Genomic DNA, 17,722 nt, shown 5'->3' with positions numbered 1-17,722 from the left:
ATTTCCAGTTGCTGGGCTTTTTTTTGTTTTTTTTTTTTTTTTTTGAGCTTTCTGCTGTTATTAAACTCAACTATGATTAAAAAAAATCCAACAGCAGAATCACCATGGTGTGCATGAGCAACATATTTCTATGTATTTTGTGGATGTACAGTTACATTTTTTATTTTGTTTTTGGCTCGAATGAAATGTAATGTGTGCATTCAGACTAACAGACAGAAACCAACTAAAAAGCTTGATATGAAAGAATAATTTGAACATTTTATTGAATGTTTGAAACGCCCTTTTTATTACTTTGTTTTTATAAAAACTTTTGAGCTAAAGTTGGATTAAAGCTTGTGCCTGATCATGTGTAGGATACTAGTCAAGTGAACTGATTTTGCCCCTCTATTTTTACTTTCATGTGGCTTTACATCTTCGGATTTAATTATGTCCACAATGAATGAAAAACACAAAAGCTACGTGTCATTTCTTTAGACTTCACTTCCAAACACCCTGACTTCCCTGAAGTGTCTTTATAAGTGTTTTCAAGCTCTCTGAAAGTTTCCTTGCATTTTTCTTTTGACTTTGGCTCCTTTATCTCTTGTCCCAAAGCTGAAATGTTGCCATTTTCAAAAGATAATAAAATGAAGAGGGGAAAATTTGCACTATCAGAAGAACCACTTTATTCATCATTTCATGATTTTATCGTTTTGACGTCTCGTAATCATCAATGTCAAAATAAAATCTCCAATAGTCCAAATACGTCCAAAGAGTAAAGGACAGACGAAATACAAAATACTCAAAATTTTAAGTTGTTAGTAGAATCAGCTAATAAAAATTGTGACTGAGAGCACTATAAGATAGAATGGAATAAAATGCCAAACATATGCTTATATTGTCCTCAAGTAAACAATCTTAAAGTACCAATACAACCTCTTGACTAAAAATAAGGGGAAAAAAGCAGCCAAAGTCCAAAGAAAATTTTCCAAATATGTTCAGTGTGAAGAGCCACTAAATTAAAGTGGCTCTCCAGAAAGTCTCAAACAAAGAATAGAAGTTAAGGGTAGTTTGAAACTTTTTTTTTCTTTCTCAAAATCAGGCAAGAGTTTTAATAATACACTTTTGTGCCCACTAATTAAAAAGTTTAAATCCTAAACAATACGGCCGGGATCAAGATGTTTTCTTCTGATTAAAGCTGCATGGTCTATTCAAGAGAAGTTAACTTTATTGGTTTGTGGTTAATGAGTGGGTTTTCTTGAGAATCAATCAAACTTCTGACACATGTGAAGTGTTATATAAAGTATAAGCCTACTAATCACAATCTTACACAGGCTAGCAGTGAGGTGTTGTTTCAGCTCTAACTGTTTCTCCTCTGTTAACAGGGTCCGGATGGATTACCAATGCCTGGTTGCTGGCAGAAGGTGAGATGATCTTCTGGCAATCAGCAACATTACAGTTTACACTGAAAATTGAGAGTATATTTAGTAGCAAAACAGAATTTAGCATTAAAATACTTTTATTGTCATTGAAATTCAACTTTTGTGTGTGTGTTAAGGCTTGAAGCATGCAAACTTTTAATGAATTTCCATTTCCAAAGTTTAGCAAAAAGTGTATATAAAAATACCTAGAGAAAGATAGCAAAGCTAGTTGTTGACATTTATTGAAAAGTGATGAAGTTATGAATGGAACACCAAGTTTGGGTGTCGATACATAGCAGACTTGCCTCCCAAGAAGAGAATTTGTCATAACAAAGTGACAATTCATGTGGCAATTTGTCAAGAGAGGAGGAGCAGCAAATCAAGATGAATGTTTTACTAATTTGGACAATCACCCGTCTCACTGATTTTCTAGCAAAAACTAAAATCCGTAAAACTTGTCATTTTTGCTCCAATTCTGACCAGCATTTTTATTCCAATGCAATTGAATAAGATGTAGTGATTTGTTTCATTTTATTGACTCAATGACGGATTTCCTCACGCGTGTTTCAGCTTCTTTACATTTGCATGCGTTCTCTGACAAACCGGAAGAAACGATGTGTGAATGCTGTGTAAAACATCTCACTGTGTCAAACTGAAAGACCCACTCAAAGTGACGAAACAACTTGTTTTTTGTATGCTTCCTTTGCAGTGATCACTCTAACCCGAAACGCATGGAGTTTGTAAATAATGCTTCTTTTATGGTATTTATAGTTTTTTAATGGGAAAAAATAAGAGTCAAAAAGAAACAAGTCTATGTGTGCAACAATACAAAAGGAAAGAAAAAAAAAAAAGATAACCGTCCGTAAGCTGCTTCTACTCACATCGCTGTGTGGAAACAAAAACACGTGTGTGTGCGTCCCGCCGTCTCACATCTGCTTCGTGATGGAGTTCAGATCGTCGGCTGCCGGCAGAACTCGCGTCTTTAGGTTTTTTGCATGGCTCGGACTGGAGCGTGGCACTCCCGCCAGATCCTGAGGGGTTGGAAGGAGTGAGACGAGAAGAAGTGGAGGAAATGGGATCTGGATTGGCTTCTTAACACAAAACGCTAAGTGTCGTGTGCTGTTTTGTCTCCATGAGCTCACCAACTATTCATGCGGCACCATTCGCTCAAAGACTAAACAGAAAAAAAACGTACGAAAAGGGAAAAAAAAAGACTGCACTGAGCTGACTGAACATTGCTTTTCCCCTCTCGCAGCCCCCCGCCCCTTGAAAAAGCATGAGTAGTGTACTATATTTAAATGTAATGTACATACATGTCACTGTTATGTGATTGTTTCATAATTTGTGTGGGAAAAAAAAAAAAAATCTGAAAAATCAGAAGGCCCAAAGCTCTGAAATGGTAACTTTTTCTTTCCTTTTAATCTTCTTAAGGGAGTCACACCATGGCTTGTAGCCTGAGTACCCTCCTTCCCCTTCTGAGAGTAAAGGTGTCAGTACATTTTTTTGTTTTTTTTTATTTTTGCTTTATTTGTGGCGAGGCCTGCCGAGCGAACAGTCTCGTCAGGCTTTTGCTGTTGCACTCATGGGGCTCGACGTCGTCGGTGCGGCGCTTCCTCAGGGTCGCGTATCTCCTGGACAAGAGTCTCGGCGAGAGTCTCTGCACTGGCAGGAAAACCAATCAGTCTCGCGCAGTTTGGATTGGAGCCTGGTCAGGCGTGCTTGGTGAGCACAGGAAAAGGAAATGGATTCTGCAGGAGAGAGAGTCGCTCGTCGTCCTCCCTGCGAGACGAAACGGGAGACGCTTCGAGATCTTCTGAGAACGTTGATAGAATGCAGTTGTGATGTTTTTCTTTATTCTTTTTTTTTATTTTATTTTACTTTTTTTTTTTTTTTTTTTTTACACATTTGTATTTTCTGTAATATAGCCTTTGGTGCCTCAAGCTTTTATTCATTCCTTTATCAAAAGAGTTTATACTTTACTTTTAACCATTTGAGTGGTGTTTATTTTAAAATGAAGGAGACATTTTGTTTGGGGAGGACTGAAAAGACGTTGCGCACTGTTTTTTTTGTTTCGATTTGTTTCGTCTTCACCGAGAATAACTCCATCTGATTATTCAGCAAGTTGGCATTGATTTCAACCGTATATCCGCTAAAGCTGCTTAGTGTTTGCATAAAACATTGCGCGGCAGTGGATGGAAGTAGCTGAAAGTCTCACTTTTCTACATGGTTTACTCGTGAGGCTGAACTGCACCACGGCAACATTATTCCAGGGACGTCTCCTCTCACACAACTCAAATTCTGCAAGTTTATAAGTTACTCTTGGTATTGAAAACTCGCTTGCAAATATGCTGAAGTTGCAAGAGATCTTGTGTACAGTGTGGTTAAGTTTTCTGCATGAACACCGTTTAGACAGTGTAGATTTAAAAAGATCATTTTTTGATGGAGTGTATCCAAAGGCTATTTAAGTCCATTTAAGGTCTAAAGTAGAAAAGGTTAATGTCAACATAATAGTCTATAGCAAGCTTCTTTACACCTATACATCTTCTATATTGTCTTACATACTGTATATGGTGACAATATATATATATTGAAGTACAGGACATTAATCATCTTCCACCAACACCAGTCTGGCCAGTCGTATCACATTCCTCATCACATGGAGCAAACATGATCAGAATTTAGGATTGATATTTATTTTATCACACAAGTCCATTTACCTTTTCATATTTCCAGCATTAAAATTTGTTATTTTGACAACGTAGGTGCTATGCAAGGTAATAGTTTTTTTTGTTTTTCTTCACGTATAGTGCATTTCAAAAGTATTAAAAGCCCTTCTCGTATCATTACATTTTGAGTTGTAACAACTAAAATCCTTAATAAATTTCATTGGGGTTTGTTGTAATTGATCAGAGCGAAGTAGTGCATGATTGGGAAGTGGAAGGTAAATAATTTTCAATGGTTTTCATTGGGATTTTTGGAGGTAAAAGTTTGAAAAGTGTGGTTTTCACATGTATTTGGGATTCTAATTGATTTTTTTTTTTTGTTGAGCAACCCTTCCATAAACATAGTGACATCTAGAATATAGCTGCACAATATTAAAAAAGCCTAATTGTTATTTTCAGAATAGCATAGAGATTAAATTAACAGATTTAATTAACAGAGCAAAACCAGCTAAATACATGTGCACGGCACACTTTCAAAGTATTGATTTGGAAAAAGCAAATGTAGAAACCATGTGTCACTCATCCACTTAAAAGTTGTGCACCGCTTCGTGTTGATTTATTAGAAAATACGTTTAACCCTCCTGTTATGTTGCGGGTCAATTTGACCCGTTTCAAAGTTTAAAAAAATTTTTATCCCAAAAATATTGAAGTTTGACAAGATGTGAAAGAGTTCCAGGGGTGTACAAACATTTGCAAGGCACTGTACAGTCAGATCTTAATCATTTACTGTAGGAGCAGATGTGGTAATGGCAGGTCGATCTGTTAGGATGTTTCTGTTTAACTGTTCATCTCATCATGATGAAGAGTGGATGCACATCTGTACAAACCAGTTATTTTTAACCATACCAGCAGCTACAGCTAAAAAAAAACTGATTTCTTTACAGCTGTTGGGGGTTTATGTATGTCTAAAATAGTTTTTTCTTCTTTTTTTTACATTTATTTGTGTATTTGTTTCAGTATTCTAAGTGGTGCATTATTTATTTTTCTACAGTTTTCTTTTTGTAAATGAAGGCATTTTGTTGGGTTCTGAGCAGCATTCCTTTTTAGTTTCTGATGCCAGTTTTTTGTGTTGATATGACGGAACTTTAAGCTCATAACAAGGCATCGTAAAACAAACCTGCAAACGTAACATTGGCAGAAATTGAGAGGGCATCTGCATCTGTTATTGTAATGTGTACTTAATGTGCATTTATAGGCCTTACATCACACGAGTACATCTGCTTCGTCTAACTTGGTGTGTGTCAACTCTGACGACACGCCGATTATAAATTCATGACGGCCTTGTCTCACGCTTTTTTTTTTTATCCTTTTCTTTTTTCTCTCTTTGTCTCTTTACATTGAATGTAGTTTGATATATATGTATAGTGGAATATTAATGTACTGTTGAGATGTGCTCATTTGATATAAAGTGCAATTTATACTTTGGTTCATGCGTGTAGCATCAAATGCTGCTTAACTATCACACTACAGTGGTTTTCTTTAGCTTCATTTGTTCAGCCGTGCGACCCTGTATACCACTACCTGGAGACATGGAGGAATATGTACACACAGACTTTTAATTAAATCTTAATTTACAGGATTTTTGTTTCAATCTCTTCTTTCAATCGATATTTGTGTCAATATTTAATAGTTTGTTTTCGTGATTTCGAGTTTTTGTTTTGTTTTGATTACCCGCCTTTGTTACAGCCTTTGTTCTCATGAAGTGCTGCAACTTTTAGAATGTGCAGCTATTTTTTTATTATTTTATTGTATTAAACATCGTTTTTTTGAGTTTGGTGTTAAAGTTTCAAATTTAGTTTACTAAGCTAGACATAAGTGCCAAAATATATTAACTATTGACTTCCTATTGAGCTGCACAATTGGTTCTGGTAGGATGCTTCGAATCTGTAACGCTGGGCTGCACAAAAGCCTCTTGCAGACTTTTTCAACTCTGGTCCTCAGGTACACTGTTCTGCATGCTTTACATATTTCCTTGCTTTGATAAATATAATAGACAATTATAGTTCTTTAACTCTTTCATGTATGAATTATGATCCTTTGTATCAGGATATCTTTTCCAATTTTTTTATTAAGGCATAAAAAAAGGTAGGAAAAAAATTTAGTAGTAAGAATTTTTTTTTTTTTTTAGGTGATCAATTGTAATTTTCTCCAAATACAAAGTTGTTATTTGAAAAATGCATCAGTGTTGTTCTTGAGGGGTTATTTGATGTCACAATTTTTTTTTTTTTTACCTGCAAGAGTCGTCTAAGGAGGAACCGGGTCGGTCGGCATGCTTTTTGTCTGTCGGCCATATTGGATTTAACAAAAATAATTTCTTGCATTTCCAGTAGTTGATAGAGTATTTTATGATGCATTAGTGTCCACTTCAGTGGTCTGTGTGCATTTATAACATAAAAATCCACAAGAAGCACACAAAAAATGGCTTTTAGATAGCTGTTAACTGTAGTGACCAGGATGCATGAAAGGGTAAAAAAAAAAAAAAAAAACGTTAATCAGCCATCAATTGAAATCATGTGTGTCAAAGCAGGGAACCATCTGAAACATGCAGGGCAGTGTGCCTTGGTAGCCAGTGTTGGGGAAGCACTGTACTAAAACTTAGGACAGTTTTCTAACTCTGAACGGCATGTGAACTGATCAAAAATGTGTCCTTTTGATACTTTTTTTTTTGTTTGTTTGTTTATTACCAAAAAACTATTTTTCTTTTCTTTTCTAGTTTGGAGCAGATTTATTTACTAAGTTTTCCAAGGTGTCTTTTTTCTTAGTTTGGCCCCTAGAAACAGTCAAAAAAGATAAATAAGTGATGTTGGGTATATTTACCACATTTGGACTTTGTTCAATTGACTTTATCTTGGTTGTGGAGGAAAACTTTCAGCTGGATGGTTGTCATTCACACTACAGCGCCTCTTGTGGCAAAAAGAATTGTTACATGCAGAAAAGTTGATGTGAATAAAATCCCACATTCACTGAAAATACTTATTTTTCTTTTCTAAAACAAAATTAAAATAATGTATGAAGTTTTAAACATAAGAAAATCAGAAGTGATCACATTTGATATTCCTTAAATCTGCTTGCATGAGGCTTTTAAAGGCAACTAAAAGATTAACTAAAATAGTTAAAACACTTTATGTCTGCCAATATGTCTTTGGTATATTGAGAAAAAAAAAAATGGTTTGACTTGGAGAGCGATCTTTCAGGGCTTCCATAGAGGACACAGTGAAATGCAAACATTATTTTCCAAGATAAAAGAGTTGCATCCACAATGTTGTTGCTGCTGCATTAAAAGTTTAAGCACAGGACTTTTCTTGGATTAACAAAAATTCTTAAGCCAAATTGAAAGGGCAAACTTGTCATGTATCTTAATTCTCGTTCAAGTTAGACAAAACAAAAAGTTTGAGTTATTGGAAATGTCTTTAATGGTGTTTTCCCTTTCAGCCTTTTTTCTTTTGTTGATGCAATACCAACTTTATCTACATTTCTTTATTTCACATTATGTATTTCAAGCTGATATTTCATATGACTGTGCTGTTGGAGGAAAATAAACCGTCTTTTAAGTATTCCAAAAAGAATGTTTGCCTTTATTTCCAGTTTTAGTTTGATGTATCTAATATTCCTCTATGTTTAAATTCTTGAAATTATTTAATAAAAACATAACTGTTCACATATAGTTGGAGAGCTATTTGCAAAAATGTTTTGGCACTACTGGTCTTTATTCAACAGTAGCTGGATAGAGGAGAGAAGGATAACTGCGCTGAGCCAGCATGTGGCGCCCCATATTTGAAAGTGTGTGTTTATAATATAAAAGAATTGAAATCTTGTGTTTTTATAGCGCCATCAATAATCTGAGATAAATGTGCGCTAGTGCGAGAAATAGCTATTCATTTTTTAATTTTTTGAAGTTTTTAGAATGTAAAACGACAAAAATTCACAGAAACTGGGGAACTACTGAACAACGTCACATTTTCTGATGGGATTAACTGAATTTAAAAGTAGTTAACATTTTTAGATAAGCTTAACTACAATTATATGTTTACATTAGACTAAAAAGAGAAAATACATGTTGATAAAAAAAACAGTTTATTGTTCCTTACTATTGTATTTTCAATTTATTAGCCATTTTTCCTGTGTATTTTGTTGTATTAAATATTCTAATGCACACATTGTCAGGAACCGGTGTGTAACTAAAAGAAGCACAAAAGTGCCTCTTTCTATCGATTTATTCATTCTGTCTTTATGATCCACTTTTATTTATTAAATCACTATTACCTTCCAGATATTTTAGTTAAGGATATATAACTTGTAACTATAATGCATTTTTAGGATATGTTAAAGCTGCCAGAAATCACCTACAAATCCAGACATTTGAGACCACATCTAAAACCACTAACTGTTTTAACAGTTAAAATACATTCTTCAATATTTACATGGAAACTATCTCAGCACTACTTCAGAGGGTCTTTTTTTTTACACTCTTATTTCCAGTCAGCACTAGGGGAAATGAATGGTGTTTTCAGATAGTATGTTGAGTAACATTGCACCAAGACAGTTAAGTTTCCAAAGCTGTCTTTTCTTTTTAATATTCTAGATATGCTTTACAAAAGAATATGCCATTTCTTCCTGAATAATTTTAAGCCTTTCTATTCTGTGGATAGGTTAATCAAAGAACACTGACCCATAACTAGGCGTTCACTACATATCACTAGAGAAATAGATTGCACACCATTTGTAAACAAAATGTGAAGAGGTCATTTCATTTTCCTCTTTTATTTTTATTTTTTAATTTTTATTATTATTTTCAATTTTACCTCTATTTTTGTCTACGTGACCTCTCTGGCTTTCCATACCTTTGTCAGACTTCGATAACAGCGCGAGCAGCGGTTCTCGTGCCCTCCCCGTGTGCGCGCGCGCGCGCGCGTTGAGAACTCCTTACAGGTGTATGTTGGCTGGAGCAGATGGTGCTCGACCAGTTTATCTGTTGCATGACAGAAAGATGTCGCTTGACGGACTGCAGAAAAAGAAAACGATAGACTTGAGAAAGAAGCACATTGGGTAAGACATACTATTTTGATAAGACTGCAGAAGTTGGAGAACTTACAGAAACGACAGTCTGATTATGTAGCGCATTAAAGAAAAGAAAATGTTTGTCTATCACCTTATCATCATTATTACATCTACCAAGAATTAATGCAGCCATTCTAAAGTTATTTGCTTATAAACTTAATTTTAAATGATTTGCGTAGGGCATTACTACTGTGTGGTTACCTTTTTGCTAGCATATGTTTTATGTTAAAGTGCTGAATCTGAGGGGATTCGCCTGTATTGTTGCAACAATTGTTTGTTCCTCTGCAGACCATCGTGTAAGATCTTCTTCAGCCATGACCCCATCAAGATTGTAAAAGCCAAAGGTCAGTATATGTATGACGAAAATGGACAGCGCTACTTAGACTGCATCAACAATGTGGCTCACGGTAAGCATAAAAATATATAACATACTTATAAAGTATAAAAAAAAAAAAAGTCTAGTTCTTGAGATTCTGAAATGATCTTTATGCAATTGTACCACAACAGGAAATTACTGCAATATGTAATGCAACAACAACAACAACAAAAAATAAACTATTAGTAGATTCTGTTCGTTTCCCCCCCCCCATAATTATCTGGTTTAATTTTCATGGTTGTCTGTCTAAGTTTGATTTAGACCTCCTGTTTTTCTCCAGTGGGCCACTGTCACCCAGACGTGGTGAAGGCAGGAGCTGAGCAGATGGGATTACTGAACACCAACACCCGGTTCTTGCATGACAACCTGGTACTGTATGCCCAGAGGCTGCAAGCGACCCTGCCAGACAAGTTGTCTGTGTGCTACTTTGTCAACTCAGGGTAAAATATATCCAGACATATTTATCCACACCTGAAACAAAGGCGTTACCAACAGTCAGACCTGTTTTTTCACTTGGCTGTATGCGTGGTTCAGAAGGTTCTAGGGATCCTCGCTTTATGAAAACGTTAGTATTATACTTATGTATAAAACATTTACATTTTCTCCTGTTAGCATAAGTTACATACATTTGAAAACCTTTAGTTAATAAACATTTTATGGTGCAAAGGTCTTTTGGTTTACTGTATTGCAGACGTGAACAAAGCAAGGATAAGCTGCACACTCAGCATTAGTCGCTTCCTAAAGGTCTTGATTTATCAAATTGATCGAGGTCGCCATGGTTACTTATTTACACCACTTTTCTACAGTACCGCAGCATTGACCGTCTGAATTATCTAGACGGAGGTAATTATGCTTTTGATAACAATCCATAAACCCTAAATACTACACTGAAGGCATATCAGCAATGTTAAGTTATAAACTTGACATGAAAGATTCCTCCTAAAGGTCTTAAGAGGCAAAAAAAACTGAGCTTATATGAACTGACAGACTTTGTTCTAACAGCTGGCAGTAGATGCAAAAGTATTTTAAGAAAAAAAACTCCTTTTTTTGTGCTGCAACCATAAATTACAATTATAATTTCCCTGAGAGAAAATCCCAAAGGGATTAATAAAGCTTAATAAAGCTTCCATCTAATCTAATCTGTCTTCACTGCTTTTATTAAGATTCTGTGTGTTGGAGCATAAAATGTGAAGAGGAAGAAACTCTGAAAGGTGTGATGCGTTTCAACGTGGAGATGTGTTTCAGAGAATAGATTTCTGCCTCACACGGCGATTGGCATGTCAGTCAAAAAGTTTCAGTTTTGTCCTCATATGACCGGAGCACAATCTTTCACACGTTTGCTGTGTGAAGATCGCAAACAGAACGTCTTGCTTTGCACGTCGTCCGATTGAAAGCTTCTCCCACCCGAGCTGTGGATGTCTGCAGCTCCTCCTAACTTTCAGGAACCTTTTGGCTACTTCTGCTCTCTTTGTCAGTTTAGGTGGATGGTCATGTCTTATAGGAGGTTTGCAGTTGTACCATCTCAGTTAAAATAGATGGATAGATTTCACACCTTTACTTGTAAAATAGAACGTGAAAAGCGTGCATGACTTTTCTTGCGCTGCGTATTGGTTTATCACAAAAAATCTAATGGTTTATTCCTCTTAAAATCGAAATTTTAAGAGGAACAAACAGTTTTGTACAATATTACTAATGTACTATTAATAGAGGTAGATAACCTGCAATTTTAATCTGGAGTTTTGGAAGTATGAATAATTTAAAACCCCCCTTTTCAGGCTCTAAGAGTGCATTAACATTTGTTTGTTTATTTCTTTTCTTTTTGCACAATTCAGTCAGAATGAATGAATGAATGAATAAATGGATGGGCGTTCGCCTCAGCTGCCCTTGCATTGGGAGATGAAATAACACGCTGCGAATGACGTCCGTGAGGCTTCACCTGTGTGTTTTGTGGTGACTGAGTAACTCAATGTAACCCTTTGCCCCGTCAGCTCTGAAGCCAACGACCTGGCCCTCCGACTTGCATGGCAGTTCACAGGGAACAAAGATATCATAACACTGGAAAAGTAAGAGCCACCGTATCTCAGTCATGATGTGACAAAGCAGCCACGTCTTCTTATATCTCTAATTCATAGCACTGAGGTTTGACGCGAGAGCTCTGAGCTGTTTGCTCTGTCTGCCTGCAGTGCGTACCACGGCCATGTGTCATCGCTCATCGACATTAGTCCTTATAAGTTCCACCAGCTGTCAGATGCTGAGCACAGTCAGTTCGTCCACGTGGTGAGTGGGGTTTTGCTCTCACCTTCCGCCTGCCTGCACGCTATTAAAACCCCATAGCTTTGCTCTGCTCTGCTGTGTTTTGACAGGCTGCTGAGTTTTCAGCACACGCGCGAGTGGAGAGAAGATAGAAAAAGACAGAAGATTAAAAAAACAAAAATGCATCCAAAACTCTTTTTACCCTAAGCTAAATAAAATTAAAAAAACCTCTTTTTCTAAATTTGTTTTGATAACTTTTATTTGGTTGAAGTATTGCTCTTTTGGACAATTTATTCCCTCTGGTTTTGGGTGCCTGGGTTATATTTATATGAACTACGAGAGCGTTTCATTTTCTTTTGGGGTAAATAAATAATTTTTTCATAGAATTTAAATAATACAGATAAAAAAAAATATGACTGAATAAATTCTATTTTCCAAGTTTGACAGCTTGTTCTCCACATTTTCGATGGCTTTCTTTGGTCTTTGGATGCTTTTAACTAAATTACAGCAGCTAACCATATTCATAGCTTCTAAACCTCAAAATGAAACAATGATGTAGCACTCTGTCACAAAAATGCAATTTAAATTCGGTACACACTCCCAGACAGAAGCGAGGCCAACAGCAGCATATATGTATTCCCACAACAAGGAATAAAATAGAAATAAATGTGTTCGTTTGCAGATTAACACAGAAAAACACAGAAAACACAAGTAAGTAATACATTGTATTCTCCATACCAATTTCCACACAGGCTCCAAGCCCAGATGTGTACAGAGGCAAATACCGTGCAGACCGTCCTGACGCCGCTGCAGCGTATGCAGATGAAGTCAAAGACATAATAGAGAAAGTCCATATAAAAGGACATAAGGTATAGTTCATGTCTAATGTTTTTGTATGCTTCGACTAACATTGCATAGCGTCTGAAGTAAATTATTTCTTCGCACAAAATGACCATTATGTTTTGGTTTGTTTGACTCTGGACTAATATTTTGCTACAAAAGAAATGTTGAAGCTTTCTTTAAAATGTTTTCCTCTGATTTAATTAAATACCAGGCGGTATTATTTATTTATTTTATTTCTTTTGGATGAAACAGCATGAAAGCTTTGCTACCATTCGATCTGATGACGTACAGTAACATTGAAGCATAAACCTCCCAGCCACAATCTTATTTAGCCCAGTCAAGTGAAAAACCAAATCATCAGACTTGATAGCGGGAGGCGTTCGGGGTCAAAGACGACGGGAACCGTTCTATTTGCCGCTTATCAGCCTGGCTGCAGAAATGTGGAGCCGATATGCTTTTCTCTTGGGCAGATTGCTGCTTTTATTGCCGAATCGCTGCAGAGTTGTGGCGGGCAGGTCATCCCCCCAGTGGGTTACTTCCAGCAAGTGGCTGAGTATGTATCCAGCATTAGTGTTTGTGTTTACACTGATAGCCGTAGTGTCACTGACCGTGTTTGATATCAAGTCTGCCCTAATTTGCTGAATGTACGACTAAGTCTGAATAAACTCTCTTCTCCTCCACAGGCACGTCCGCAAAGCAGGAGGTGTTTTTATTGCCGATGAGGTTCAGGTGGGTTTCGGCAGAGTTGGCTCTCGGTTCTGGGCCTTCCAGCTTCAGGGCGACGACTTTGTGCCTGATATCGTCACAATGGGGAAGCCTATTGGCAACGGCCACCCCATGTCATGTGTGGTCACGACCAGGGAAGTGGCCGAGGCCTTTTTATCATCTGGAATGGAGTACTTCAACACAGTAAGAGCTTATTTTAAGAATAAAGGGAAAATTAAAGCAACTCAAGTACTGGATGTTAGATTATTTTTTTTGGCTCTGTTTTATGGAATGAAATTATGTTGCAAAAAAAAAAAAAAAACTCATTGAAGATACTTAAATGAATATGTAAAACCTAGTATGTATTAATACTTTTAGTTTGGCGGGAACCCCGTGTCCTGCGCCGTTGGCCTGGCCGTCCTGGATGTGATTGAGAAAGAGGATCTGCAGGGAAACGCGCTGTGCGTTGGCCAGTACCTCACTAATGTGCTGGAGAAACAAAAGGAGAAGCATCCGCTGATTGGAGACATCAGGTGAGGCAAAGCCCGACTCCAAAGCGCCAAGTAATCCGTGGCTTCGCGAGAAAATATATCATTCTCTCTTTTCTTGAAATAGAATCAAGTGAGCTGGGGAATTCCCGTTCTTTATAACACCTTTTAAATAGGTGTTATATTTAACACCTATTTACATTTTACAAAAATGTAAAATGTATGTTTTATATTTTTGCAAATTAATTAAGATTGTTCAAATTAACATAAGACTAAAGAGCTCGTACATGACATTTCTCATAGATACACACACTTTGCACCACTTTTCTTCACTAGACATCAGAGGCTCCAAAGGAAAGTTGATTTATTACAATTAGGTAGAAAATCAAACATGTTCTCGATTACTTTATATTTTTAATGGCCTGTAAGACATCATACAAGAATGTAAGTAAAAATATAATTTTAACAATTTTCAGCAATGGCTTCAAGGCTAAAACGAAGGTGTCGCTCTCTGCAGGGGGCGTGGCCTGTTTGTTGGGGTGGAGCTGGTGAAGGACAGAGTGAAGCTCACTCCGGCTACGGCCGAAGCCCAGGAGGTCATTTATAAGTAAGACTTAAGGTCTCAGTCTTGTTTTTCTGAGGTCAAAAACAGACGTATGTCACAGAATCTACATGAAAAGTCTGAACATTTTCATTTGCAGAAAGTGAGGAGAATTAGACGATCAGTACTTAACAGATAAGACAGGATAGACAGAAGTTGTTGACTGCTACCAGTTAACTTTGTCTTTAAGGCAGATAAGCTGAATGTTCAGATTGTAAGAGCAAAAATGCCACAACTAACAACCATAAAAACACTAACTCTTGCTTACAATTGTAAGCAAGAGTTAAGTACTGGGCCCTTCTTTCAGCAAGCTGAGCAGCAGTGCTCAGTAAGATGTGGAGCATATTTTAGTTCAGTGAAGAAAACTAAGCAGTTGATTACGCTAAAGATGTAATGCCATCAAATGCTGTTTGCCTGTTTAAATAACCACAGAGAGTGAAATACTGAATATTTCCAGATTAAAGGAGCAGCACGTCCTTTTAAGCGCCGATGGACCTCATCGTAATGTGCTGAAATTCAAGCCCCCGTTGTGTTTCACCACGGAGGATGCTGACCTGGTGGTGGAGAAGCTCGACCCCATTCTTACAGGTATTTGTTTACTAGCTGCAGCTGTTCTGCGAATGCGTTCAGAGGTATCATGTTGCTACTTCCTTCATTCCAGAGCTGGAGGAAGCGTTAGGCTTGAAGGCAAACGATTCAGCAAATACAGAACATGAAAAGAGGAGAAAGGTAAGCTGTGTGTGAAGTCCTACCAACTCTGCCAAGGTTTTTTTTATTAATTTTTTTACCTGACGAGTCGGCCTTTAATTGCTTTGATTTGTGCTTCATTTCTTCACAAGCTGTCAACAGATGAAAATGGGCACGGCGGGTTAAATCACAGCAACGAAGGAGTCCAAGAACAAACAAGACGAAGGAAACGGATGAAAACATAAAGATGACTAAAAGCATTTATAGGAATTGGATAAAAATGCCTCAAGATTATTTTTTACACAAATGAAGTTGCAGCATCTTTTCAGGTGTTGGAATCAGACTATCTTGTTGGATAAAAAGAAGAAAACTATCATGTCATCTAATGTTTTAAATGTCTATTAAATCATATGTGTGTATGAAAATACTACATGGTACTTTGGCAACAAAACACCTCATTCCTCTTTATGAATATATGAAATATTTGTATGAACCAGTGAACACAGTTATATTCCGTCATAGAAAATAGTATTTAATTTGACATTTGAATTAAAAAATGGAATTTTTAAACCTAGTGTTCTGTTTTCTTAATGTGTACCAGCTCTGTTTCTTTGTGGTACTGAATCTCCACCAAACAGGGACACTGTTTGACAAATCTTCAATTATTTACCAACGTTTCCATGTTCCGCAGTCTGAATTCAGCTCCAAGCGTGTTACTTGGATGTGACACTGTTATCATTTTTGTTTTTACAAATGGAAAACGGAAATGCGGTGTGCATATTCAGCCCCTTTACAACTTACTCCAACCACATCCCTTTGGGTCTAACCAAAATTAGTCAATAGAATCCAACTGTTTGTTATTTACACTCGACAAATTAGAATTTAGGAAGCTACATCTAAAGTGCAGCTCAGGAATTCAGAGAGGAAAGCACGTCACCTGAGATATGATGCATACAGTGGTGAAAACAAGTGTTGTGTGTTTTCACACGTTTCAAAGGGCCTGTTGATGTAAATTTGACTCCAGACCCTTGATATCCACCCATACAAAGACATTAAAACAAAAGAGTTAATAAATGATGTGCATTAAAGTGGAATGGCACAGGGGAATAAAGTTAGTCCTTTTTTGGCAATGACAAAAAGGACAACTTAAAGGTGTTTTAAGGTTGGCAACAAAACACCTCTCTCCTCTTTATAAATATACCTTTTAACACCTCCAGTATGAAGAAACTGGCACAGTTCAACACAAATTCTTAAAGCTCCTTCAGTGACAAACTGCTACATCCTAAGTGCACAAAGGAGCATTACAGTAGATCATTCCTCCCAACATCTGTTAAACTTTATAACCTTCACTGCTTTGCTGCTGTTGTGCCGGAATTGCCTCATTATGGGAGAATAAAATAATGTATTTTCTAAACCACGATGCTTCCACCTTCCAACGTTTCTCCTGACTTGCGTTTTTGTGCTTATGTGTATTTCAACATCCAGATTATGGCAGCAGTGGTGATCAATGGAACATTTGGAGTTTAGTAAAATGCTTTACAGTAAGCCGAGACAGAACTTTGCTTTTACCCATCATGCTTCTTTCAGCAATAGAAATCCTTTCTACAGGAAATCAGTTCGTACTACATTAGCTCATGTTACATGACAGGGAACAGGATTGGTTTTTAAGTACTGATGAATTTCAGATCTTTTCTTTACTTTTTATTTTGAACACTTATCGCCATAAGTTATTCCATTTTATAACACATATTTTATGGACAATACTGCCAAATACTTCTTTTCTGAGAAATATGCAGATTTTTCCTGGCTGTTAAAGTCCAACTAACAACCTATTTTGACTTTGCCAAAGTACATGGAAGAATTCTGGAAATCTATAGTCAGATGAGACTGACATCAATAGGTTTAATCGAAGTATTTCCCTATATGTCAACAACAGATGATACACACTCTAGGGTGTAAAATATGGAAGTCTGACTTAGTTGATACGAGTGTATAAATTGTAAATCACTGCCAAGGATTCTAAAAGTACCTTAGTCAAGAGTTTTGAATCAAGAGATTCAGATTGTTTCCAGATGATTGATTGTGCCATTAAAAGGAAAAGTAGAGAGGAATTACTGATACAATGTTACTTTCATGTCCTGTGGCAGACATTGTTTCTTTTGGAAGCTATAAATCCAATGTTTATTTTTCTACCAGATAGAAAAATAAACCTGCCAACTCAAATGTAGTTATTAAAGGCGAATGCCTTTTTATGTCATGTTCTTACACAAGGGCAGTGGCGGAGCCAGAGGGGGGTCCAGTGCCCCCCCTGTCATCTGATTGGCCCCCCTAGTGGCCCCCCCAGATGATTGACATGTAACAGCACCAGGTCATTCCTGTACATTATTTGGAATCATTCTAAGCCAACCTAATATCTAAAGAAGAAAAACAATAATAAATATATCAAAAGAAAATGTATAAAACTTTATATAAGTCCATGTGACATAAATAAATAGATTTTTATCAGGCGCGATACCAGCCTCCTTTATACTCATAACAACAAGCTGATATTCTTCTCCTGGGTGTTTCAGTTGCTGCGCTGTGGTGCAATT

At 36.8% G+C, this 17,722-nt stretch overlaps 2 protein-coding genes across 2 annotated transcripts in view; both read left to right on the top strand.

Annotated features, from left to right (window-relative positions):
* Window positions 1-7,674, top strand: part of col25a1 (collagen type XXV alpha 1 chain) — a 196,155-nt gene extending 188,481 nt beyond the window's left edge. The window contains exons 36-37 of the mRNA XM_081598907.1: window positions 1,362-1,400; window positions 2,829-7,674. Of these exons, the coding sequence (XP_081455033.1) occupies window positions 1,362-1,400; window positions 2,829-2,855 (66 nt within the window). The 3' untranslated portion in view covers window positions 2,856-7,674. The remainder of the gene's footprint in view (window positions 1-1,361; window positions 1,401-2,828) is intronic.
* A 1,207-nt stretch (window positions 7,675-8,881) lies between these two features.
* Window positions 8,882-15,701, top strand: etnppl (ethanolamine-phosphate phospho-lyase). The gene is made up of 13 exons (XM_008435840.3): window positions 8,882-9,166; window positions 9,467-9,585; window positions 9,835-9,994; window positions 11,543-11,617; window positions 11,738-11,831; window positions 12,560-12,676; window positions 13,121-13,203; window positions 13,334-13,559; window positions 13,734-13,888; window positions 14,361-14,450; window positions 14,902-15,032; window positions 15,106-15,173; window positions 15,284-15,701. Exons 1-13 carry the CDS (start codon window positions 9,054-9,056, stop codon window positions 15,374-15,376), a joined length of 1,524 nt encoding a protein of 507 aa, XP_008434062.2. The 5' UTR covers window positions 8,882-9,053; the 3' UTR covers window positions 15,377-15,701.
* The last annotated feature ends 2,021 nt before the right edge of the window (window positions 15,702-17,722 follow it).

Source organism: Poecilia reticulata, chromosome 18, assembly GCF_904066995.2.
Source record: "Poecilia reticulata chromosome 18, P_reticulata-male-v2, whole genome shotgun sequence".
Classification (NCBI taxonomy): Eukaryota; Metazoa; Chordata; class Actinopteri; order Cyprinodontiformes; family Poeciliidae; genus Poecilia; species Poecilia reticulata.
Note: the sequence above shows the minus strand (reverse complement) of the source record. Positions and strands in the feature narration are given on the sequence as shown.